The sequence below is a fragment of the Sylvia atricapilla genome, chromosome 15 (genome assembly GCF_009819655.1).
Source record: "Sylvia atricapilla isolate bSylAtr1 chromosome 15, bSylAtr1.pri, whole genome shotgun sequence".
In the NCBI taxonomy this organism is placed as follows: domain Eukaryota; kingdom Metazoa; phylum Chordata; class Aves; order Passeriformes; family Sylviidae; genus Sylvia; species Sylvia atricapilla.
Genome location: NC_089154.1, coordinates 5,852,472 through 5,862,766, shown reverse-complemented (window position 1 = coordinate 5,862,766; position 10,295 = coordinate 5,852,472). Strand labels below are relative to the sequence as shown.

Below are 10,295 nucleotides of genomic sequence, written 5' to 3'. Positions count from 1 at the left end.
TCTCAGGACCCACCGAGGCCCAATCCCGGCCCTTTAGGCCTCTCACCCGCAGGTCCCCTGGGGTCTGGGTCGGTTCCAGGTTCCCGGTTCTCACCCTCGCCTCAGCGCTCGTCGCTAAGGAAGCCCGAGTGCGTTGCTAAGGGCATCACGTGACCGACTTAGCCACCAATGGGCGTGGAGTGGGTGGGGAGGCCAACTACCAATCAGAGCGAGAGAAATCCGTGTCAGCCAATCAGCGCCGGGACCGTGCCCTCGGGGCGGAGAGGGCTCTGATGATTGACGTTCCCATTGCACAATTATATTACAGATCGTTTCGGCCTTTGTCCAATGGGGAATAGCAGCCTCGGTGTCCCCGCCGTCCATCACAGGGAGGACTGGGAAAAGGCCGGGGCCACGGAGGGGGCGGGCCCCTCTCTTGACAGTGATGGACACGCTCTTTAACAAATGGTTTTGCTGCGCGTCCAGCAGCTATCCAATCGAGCGTACGGAGGGGGGATCCACCTGTGAGAGCGCGCTGTGGTTGGTGCGCACCGCTGTCGGTCAGGGCGCGGTGCGGGAGGGGTGGGCGCTGGGCCGCTGTTTGTTGTCATCCCAAGATGGAGTTTCTGCTGGGGAACCCGTTCAGCACCCCGGTGGGGCAGAGCCTCGGTACGGCGGCCTGCGGAGCGCGGAGGGGCCCGGGGGAGCCCGGGGAGACAGCGGGGGCTTCGGCCGGCGGGCGGGGCTGGAGGCAGCGGGGGTTCTGGGGGTCGGTGAGGGGCTGTGGGGCCTCTGGGGGTCTGTGAGGGGCTGTGCGAGCGGTGGGTGGAAAGTCTGCGAGAGCCCACGGTGGAGGTCTGGGCTCGGTAAGGGCCTCTGGGGCTTAGGGAGGTGTTTGGGGGTTAGGGGGGTCAGTGCGGGTTGATGGGAGATCTGGAGGTGGTGAGGCAGCTCTGGGGGCTGTCGGGGGCCTCTGGAGCTGTGGGAGGGTCTCTGGGGAGCAGGAATTCCAGGGGTGGTGGGGGCTTGTAGGTGCTGGAAGGCTTTTGCTTTTGGGGAGTGCTGGAGGCCTCAGTGAGAGACTCTGGGGTTAGTGAGAGTCGTGGAGATATCAGCGGGCAGACAAGGCCTGGGGAACAGGGGGGAATTTGGCCAGGCTGTTATCCATGAGAGGAGAGTTTCTCCACGTCGAGATGGATGCAGGAAAGTTGTTGCATCCCCCAACTTCTTTTCCTGAAGTTGAGTGCCTTCTTCCAGGCCACCCTGTCATTGATGCACTTTTTCCCAAAGTACTGAAACCTCCGTGTACCTCTGAGTGGGCAGGGGGGTGATGTGGTTTAGAGACACGAATACACGCTTGGTTTCCAGCCTGGAGGCTGAATTGTGGGTTTGGTAACGTTTTGGTGCCATTAGCAGGTTACTCTGAGTGAACTTTCACTGCATGGCCAGTCAAGACCTCCCTGGGCTGCTGTGGCTACTCCCTCCTTACCAAAAATGTATTCTTTCATGGCTACTCATGTTTTGGGCTGGGTTGCCATGGCTGGGGCAAAGAAGAGAGAGGAGAAATTCTGGGCATCACTTGTTCAGAGTTTGGTAACTCTGAGTTTTCACCTCAGCTGAGTGGGCTCTCAGTGCCTCCTGCTTTCCTTGGTTGGGCCCTGAAGAAATTTAAGATCTCTGACATTGCGGTGGGAAGGAAGAGGCTGGCTCAGGTTCCTGCAGTGCAGGAGGGCGGGCAGTCCCAAAGCCAAGGTGATGCTCAGTCGGGCATGTCTCCTGCAAGGGGAGGCTGGGAGAATTGAGATTGTTCAGCCTGGAAGAGAGAAGGCCTTGGGGTGATCCAATTGTGGCTTTCCCATACCTGAAGGGAACCTGCAGGAAAGATGAAGAGAGAGGATTTACAAGGGTCTGGAGTGACAGGACAAGAGAGGATGGTTTCAAACTGAAAAGAGAGTAGGGAGAATATTGATTGGGGAGAAATGCTTTCCTGTGAGGGTGAGGAGGCCCTGGCACAGGGTGCCCAGAGAAGCTGTGCCTGCCCTATGCCCGGGAGTGTTCCAGGCCAGGTTGGATGGGACTTGGAGCAACCCAGGATAGCAAAACGTGTCTCTGCCTGTGGAAGGGGTGGAATGAGGTGATCTTTAATGCCTTTTCCAACCCAAACCGTTCTGTGATTCTGTTAACATATAGCTATGCATAGTCTAGCCTATAGCTATTCTACGTTGATTTATGGAATGATGAAGTCTTTGAAAATCGTAGTGGAGAAAATTTTGCAGAGTATCAGCTCATGGCTTCAAACCTCTTTTGTAATCCTTTCCTCATCCCCACGTGAAGGGACACCCCCTGGTCAAGGTAAAAGGCATGGGTGAGTCTCACGCTGTGCTTTAAGCATGGCTCAGCTCTCTTTGTCAGGCTATATGGAGCATATGTATAACTTGCTGTTTATCCTCAGCCATCTGGGGTGTTTATTTCTTCTGCTGAGGGAGAGAAGTGCTGAGAATTGGAGGAGAATAACGAGAACAGCTCAAGTTCTCGTTAGAGATTGTGGAGTGAATTTGCTTTGTTGTGTTTGGCCATCAGAGCACCCCTGCCAGGACAGCTGCTGCTGGGCCAGGCCTCTGCCGTCAGCCTGCGAAGGGAAAGCAGCAATTTCTCCTCTCTTCATTGGCAGCTTCTTTTAGCATCAGTCCGTGGTTTGAAGGAGCTGAAGAATTGTTGGGGGGCAGGGAGGGAGGAGTGGTAAAATCTGCTTTTTTAGCCTTCTGCCTCTTTGACTCCAGCTCTCACATCCCTTCGCTCGCTGAACGAGCGGTCGCTGCCAACTTTGGGGCTTTGAACACTGAGCTGCTTCCATCAGATAAGGTTAGGTGTGCAGCTTCCCTTAATGCAAAATTCAGCTGCACTTCCAGAATGGGTTTTTTTTTTATAATGCCAGGGGGAAGAGATAACTGCAGATTTTATTTTGGAAGACAAATTTTTCTGCTTCTCCTATCGCTGCCAGTTATCCCTTTCTGAGACAGCAGTAAAACAAAAGCATGCCTTGTTCTCAGACACTGCTATTTGCCCAGTGCTTCCACAGTTTGTTTTTCCAATGAGCTTGTGGAATATAATTTTCACTTATGTTTCTCTTCATTCTTTGGAAGAAATGGAATAATTTTGTATTTCTGTTTAAACATATTGTGTTGTACACAGTTGTGATGTTTTCAAGCAAGGCCTAACACTCACCATAAGGGAGAAGTGCAGAAAATCCTGTAGGTCCATCAGCACACCAAGAATGTGTGTTCTCTGCCAGGAAGTAGCAGAGGTTCACGAGAAGATTTAATTAGGGCTCTGCAATATCTACAGATAAATGCCAGGTCTGAAAGAAAAAAGATGTCAGAAAAGGTTTGGGGAGAGCTGAGAGAGGTAATACAAGGGATTTTCTCTTTTCTCCTCTTTATCTAGATAATGTCTGAAGCTAGGCAGGCTTTTTATGTTAACTCTTTTGCTTAATGTGGGAAAGTAATGCTAGGATGAGCTCAGAGGATTTGTAATGGAGATGGATAGAGTCTCCTGCATGTAAAGTGCCAGTTGAAATGGCAGCCAGGTTCCTCATGGCTGAAACCTTCCTGCTTTTTGGACTGGCTTATATGGTACTCTCTATTTAATTCCCAGTGGTGACATAGCGGAAACAATGTCAGGCATCACCATGGCTGCAAACCTCACCTAATTTTCCTATAATGCTCTGATTGACCTGTTGACACTCAGCTGTCCTTGTGTCTCCAACAAAGTCCTCTCCTGAGAAGAGTTTTTGGTGGGGCTGTTGTGTGGAAGGCAGGCAGCTTTACCTGAGAGATTCCTGAATTTTCATTCCATATTGCTTTTTACCTGGAGATTGCTGTGAAGAAGGGTGCTTATAGAATCATTTTACATATAAACCAAAAGTCTCACCCAGGATTTTGTAGCAGAATCCAGTACTTCCCCAAGGTTTTGTGAGGTGTTTTTCAGAAGGTCTTTGTGAAGGCTGGTGAGAGTCTAGAGGGTGGAATTGGGTGCCATGGGTTTTGTAGGCTGCCAAGTACATCGAGGTTGACAAGATCCTTTGTGGCATTGGGTGCTGGCCCAGTTCTTACGACTGAACTGTTTATTTTTTCCAATCACTGCTGTAAATACTGTCTTGAAGCATATCCTGACCAGTGAGGAGCAGAAGAGCAGGAAGATGTGTAGGAAAGCAGCACTGACAGAGTGTTTGCTGTGTGGAGAGGGATCAGCCTGGAAAAAAAGCTGCAATTTACAGTAGTGGGAATTTGCCTTGAGATTCACCATCCTGCCATAAATTGTGTTTTTATCTTTCTTTGTTCAATGGAGCCATCTTTAAAGTGTCACCACTCTATTCAAGGTTACTAGAACAAATATCCTTGCTGCAGGCTAGAGAAAACATCTTTGATGATTAAAGCTGATAGAATTACAAGAATGTGGAATGCTGGTGACTCTTTTTTGGCCATTCTGCTTATTTGACAGTGGCCATATGGCTTACATGGGAGGACACAGGAAAGACTGGTTTACGTTTTATTTTTGTTTTACTCTGGAGACTTTGCAGAGGCTTCAGGAAAGTGCTTATTTGTTTGAATCCAAACCAAATCTTGCTGCTGTCCCCCCTCATGCAGGTGCAGAAGGCTGACCTGGGGCAGTGAGGTGTGAAATAGGCTCCTCACAGGGTGCTGGGCAGGGGCATGAAGGTCAGTTTTGGTCAGGCTCTGGTCAGGGCTGTTGTATGCTGCTGAACTCAGCTCTTCTCTTTTAACTGCAGACCCAATTCTGCCTGACCCAGAGCCAAAGAGCTCTGGGAGTGAAGTTCAGCACCTGAATTAAGTGCAGCGAGACTTGAAAGTTAATTTTTAACAATACAGTAGAAAAGGAGTTGTCCTGTGTGGCTGGGATTTGGAGTCAGGTGCTGGTTTACACCCCTGGTCTCTGTTGCAGAAGCGAAGTTTGAATGCACTGTGCCAGTCTGAGCACTTGCCTTGGAGTCTGTTTTTGGAGGAGAAACAGTGTGGTGATTTAATACAGAGTATTGTTTAAGGAGGCTACAAAAACAAGGTTTCAGCAAAACATACTGAGGCACTTTATTGAAGCAACAGTGAGGCAGACAGCTTTTCAATTGATTTTTATCAAAGCACTTGCAGTTTCCATTCAAGGCTGTTAAATTGATAATATATATGGTGGATACAGGCTGTTTTCAGAGCTGCTGTTTTGTCCTCCCCCCCTCCTTTTTTTTTTTTTTTTTTCCTTTTTAATGGGAAAATGCTTCAGCTAAGGGAGTTTGAAACACTTTTTTTATTCTCCCTTCCATAAGAAGCACTTGAGCCTTTTCTTCAGGCTTCTTATATCTCTAAGATTTTTATGATTCTTAGAATAAAAACTGTTCCTAAATGAACGAGTTGATGGCTACGTGTAGGAACAGAGAAATGCATTAGAGCCAGCAGCCCATGGTAGTCCTGTGGGAGGCATTAATCCAGGCTTTCTTGTCCAAAATTTCCCTAAGTTCCCTTCAGAGTAAGCTTACTACTTTGCTGTGCTGTAAGTGAAACATGTTTTTTTAATAGATGAGCCTTTCCCCAGTGCTAGAAATCAGTGTTTAAAGTGCACACCATAATCTTGGTATGTGGTCCCGTAAAATATCATTTTTGCACTGTGCTGTTGGGCTCTGAATATTCTCTCTCATCATTTGTTGCCTTATAGTGAAATAAAAAGTCCTTTGCATTTAACCATGGAAGCATTGTCCCTAATTCTAAGGGAAGCTTTTCTCTGTACAAGGTGGCAGTAACTTTTCTTGCTGTATCAAAAAGATGAATTCTGCCTTTGCCTGCAGTGAAAAGGACACAAGAAGTTCTCTCCTCAGAGCTGAAGTACTTTTCTAGGTACTCCTGTAGCTGGTCAGCTGTTGGAAATCCAGCCCCCCACTGCTCATTCAGAATTGTGCTTGTCTTGCAAAAAGAGCCTGATAAAGTGCTTTTAGTTTTATAAGATTATTTGGATCTGCTTTCACTTCATGACAATGGATTATGTTGTAAGGAAAATCTCCATGAAATACAAAAATGGATATATTTGCCTTTAAAGGAGCAAATAAATACTGAGTCGTGAGTCTGGCAACTTGGAGAAACTACCTACACGTGTGAAGCTGGGTAATTAGTATAATGCCATTTAATACTGGGTTACTAAGACTGGATTTATTTTATAGGCACAAAAGCAGATTGTAGTTCATGAAGGTATTATAACATGTATTTTTGGGTAATGCTGTTTTATCTCTTTCAGCATGGTACGCTTAAACGTATATTCCATATGCCTCTAATAGCCATCTATATGTGAGAGTGAGGACAGCTTGTTCCCAGTTTGTTACTGCTCTGTTCATGAACTCAGCAGATTTTTTTAAACTGCGTATTTAAAATATGCTTGCCTAAAACCCACAGAAAATCCCCACAAACCCTTCCAACTGATGTAATATTTCATCTAAAACAATTACCCCCCCAAAAAAAGTACTCTGTGTCTTCCTTAGTGAGGAGCAGTTTTAAGGTAGGCAGACTTTGCTATGATTTCATAAACTATGTTGAATTTTTAATTAACAATTTTTGAAGGTGTTGAAGGCATTTTTGTGCTATTTTCAGTGACAGTGGTTAGTGGAGGGACAGCAACAGCTCATGCAGAAATTTTGGTGAGATGATCCTTCCCTGGGAAGGTGCTGCCTGGTACCTGCAGGACTGGGACTCTTCGAGGCTGGCCTGGCAACCTCCTTCCTCATCTGCTGCTTTGTACTTGACTGAAACTGATTTCATCCTCTGTGCTTGGATTTAAAATCTGTGCAATGGGCAGGTGATAACAGCATAGATATTTGAAGAGCACAGGGAGAAAGGATATTGGGGGAGCCCTGAGAAGTGAGGAAGTGACCTGAAAGCCCAGCCTGTGAAACACAGCAATGACTCTGCACAGATCACCCAGAAATAGTTTTCCTCTTTCTCATTTGCATCTGCCTGGGAAATTCCTAGTTTTCTATGTAAAAAAGAAACTTGTTGCTGAGCATAAAAATCCTACCAAGGATAGATAAGCCTTATCTTCTGTATTTGTGTAGTTATTCTGCTGATGGTTCTGCCCGATCGTTTCAGTTACTGTCAGTGGCAAAAGGCTCTTTTAAAATTGATGATTCTTCAGCACAAACGATACTGCTCTAAAAGCTTTGCTAGAGCTGGGTCTCTCTTCCTTTAGGAGCAGCTCCTTTGCTACAAGTGGACATGTTTTTATACAACCCAGGGAGTCAGATCTTCTAGCTATAGGTAACATTTCCCATTGCTTAGGAAGGGAAGATGCAAATAAGTCCAGCCGGTCTATTGTTGGCAGCACTGTCTTGAAATTTAAATATACACTCTACAATTGTTCTCTACCTGTCAGAATTATAAGGTGGCTTCCACAATGCAGTAACTCAAAGATTAAGGATGAAAAAATCCATGCCCTTTCTGTGTTTGAGCAGTTCCTGGCATGGGTTTGTATGGACTATTTACCCACGCTCCTGTATCTCTTGGTTCACAGCATTTGGCAGCTCAGTGTAGTCTCAGGGAGCATCAGGAGACTCAAAAATGAGGAGATGAAACTCAAACGAAACCTGTTGAATAAGTTGGTTACCTTGTAGCCTGCTTATTCCTTGAGAGTAGGGCAGCCTGTTCTCCAGCTGGTCCTTGGAAACCTTCTGGGTTAAATTAGCTTGGGAAGAAATTCTTTGTTCAAATTCAGATCAAAGAAAACGTCCACAAAGTGAAGGCACAGATTTGTGTTGTAAGCTGTTCAAACTGTGTTTGAATACCAAGAATTTTTCAGAGCACTGGTTTTGTGTTCTTAAGGGAGGAAAGACTGTTGCATCCCAAGTGTGGTCAGGGATGTGAAGATGTTAACTTCAACATGTTGCATCCTCTTTATTTTCATGGGATACATTTACTGCAAGAAATGTGACTGGTTTCCTATTTGACCAAATAACAGAAAAATCCTGGGTTTTGCCTTGCTTAATAAATGCAGAAAGTCTCTTTTTAAAATCTGGTATTTCCTGCCTTTTTTTTTTTTTTTTTTTAAACTTTTGTTTTGTCTCAGTTATAACTTTCTGCATTTATTTTCCTTTTGGAAGGAAGGGGGTGCCTTTCCTTGCCATAAACACAAAAAGCTGCCTTGAGCGTATTAAATAAATTGCAAGCTTCAGCAGCTTTGCCAGCACATTTTGGAAAGTTTTATGATATTCTTGGCCTACAGGTGAGAGATATTTCATAGTATTTTGTTCTGAGACTAATAAATACATGTGTATATTAAATAGAAGCATTTAACTTAAGCTTTGGTAACCAAATACTTACCAAAACACAGATAATTTTTTTAAAAAACATCTGCAAGGCTTTAATTAGTAGTTTTGTCCAAGAAATCCTGCCTAAGTAAGGTTTTGATTGAAATGATCCAGAGATGAGATACTATTTTGTGGCTTTTCCTCCAAAAGCTCGAAGCAATGGACATCTATTGACATCAACACTTTCCCCTCTTTTATATAAGTTGTTGAGGATCTTAACTCCTCAGTTTTCACCAAAAAGCTCTCTGATCAGTTAAAAGAGTCTAAAGGAATTTCACCAGTTAATTGGTTCCTAATTTAAGGATTAGGAGAGAAAATATGCAAATTATATTGGAATTATATTATATTTGGTCTGGAGTGAGTCTTGAAATCCGTCTCCATGTGACCTGAGTTATTTCCTGAGTTCTGTCTGATATTTTCCTGAGCAGTTGTTATGGGATATAGGCATGATAATAAGATGATTGATAGTGGGATGTAGAGGTTGGGCTGGATGCAGCATGTATTTGGGTTTGTGTTATCCTGAGCTCACATTTAAGCTGTTGTAGTAAATAGCTTGTTTTTTTCATTATCTTTGAGCTGCCCTTTCTCTACTGATTTTCGGTGGTTTTAATTAGAAGGGTATTTTGCTGAAAAGAACGAACTCAGACCTTTGTGAAATTTTCTGCTAGTACAAATAATGGTAAATCTGAAATCATTTATTAGACAAGAAGTTGTTATGGCAACTATAAGATGGCTAATCAGAGAGTGAGATCAGTTTTTATTTACAAGTGTAATGAGCAATTAAGTTTGAGCAGCTGTCAGACTTGGAAAGTGATTAAAGTTCAGCAAACAACCCAAATGGGTCAGTGTTCAGTTCTGATGGTTTTCTGACACTGCAGCTTGATCATCTGTGGGTTTTACCTACTATAATTAAAACTGCCTTTTAAATCCCCATCCGTGCCAATGACTTGGCATAGCCAATGAGTAGAAAAACCCCTTTTTCCTACCAGGTTCCTTAATGGGTATCGGCCTGGAGTCTTGCTGTGGGTAATGAGGTATTTCACGTGTAGCATTCCTTAAAGCAAAGCTCAGTTTGGATGCAGAATCATCTCCTGGCTGTGGTGATCACCAGGAGGGAGCTGGAGCGGTGCAGCCTCACTCAGCCTTTGCACCTCTAAAGGCTCCATTTCATTAAAGGCAGCATTACGCAGTCGTTGGTTGCTTAGGGAGCTGCTGCTGGCCTCAGAGGAAGGACGTGCACAGTGTACATGAACATCAAACCCAAAGGAAGTGGAGAAAGTCATGATTCACCCAGAAACAGGAGGGAATGCCTGGGAGAGGCTGACCTTAGCCGGAGCTGGTGAAGCTCCATTGTTGGGCTGGTCGCAGTGAACAGGGCAAGCTGCTTGTCCTTGTGGCTTTCCTGAGCAGGAGCTGGTTCTCTGCAGATTCCAAAAGATTGCATGTGTTCACAGTGGGAAAGTTACCCTCTCATCCATGCTCTGCACCAGACCAGCCTGTTTCATTGCTGGGGTTTGCCTCCCTGCTGCGTGTGTTAAATAAGCCAAACCGTTTGTAAGCTTTGCTCAAAATCTGTGTTCTAGTTAGAATTTTAACTGTCCAAGACAGTTAAACCAGCAGAGTTATTTTCAAAATTATGCTGCAGTCCCCTGATACATTTACATTTTTACTAATTTTGCTACACTAATGGTATGATGTAATAGAGGCAATAGCAGTGGAACATGAAATGGATTGGGACAGCTCCTGACCTGAAGAATTTACAAAGTCGTGTGCTTAGATAACACAAGTTGGTGAGTGGGGACTTAAGGGAAAATTAAAATGACAGTCTCCAAAATAGGCATTTGCATACTTGACCTAAACTTCTGGTATTTATATTTTCTATTTATCAGTCTTTTTCAGGCTTATCTATACCAGTGGCACATGAGAAAAAGGGCTGTAAAAATGGAACAGAATTTTTAGTAGG

At 44.8% G+C, this 10,295-nt stretch overlaps 1 protein-coding gene across 3 annotated transcripts in view; it reads left to right on the top strand.

The window, feature by feature from the left end:
• Positions 1-532: 532 nt before the first annotated feature.
• The window catches only part of TOM1L2 (target of myb1 like 2 membrane trafficking protein), a 56,723-nt gene continuing 46,960 nt past the window's right edge, over positions 533-10,295 (top strand). For all 3 annotated transcript variants that reach the window (XM_066329822.1, XM_066329821.1, XM_066329820.1), the window contains exon 1: positions 533-648. In XM_066329822.1, coding sequence (XP_066185919.1) covers positions 597-648 — 52 coding nt within the window. In that variant the 5' untranslated portion in view covers positions 533-596. The remainder of the gene's footprint in view (positions 649-10,295) is intronic.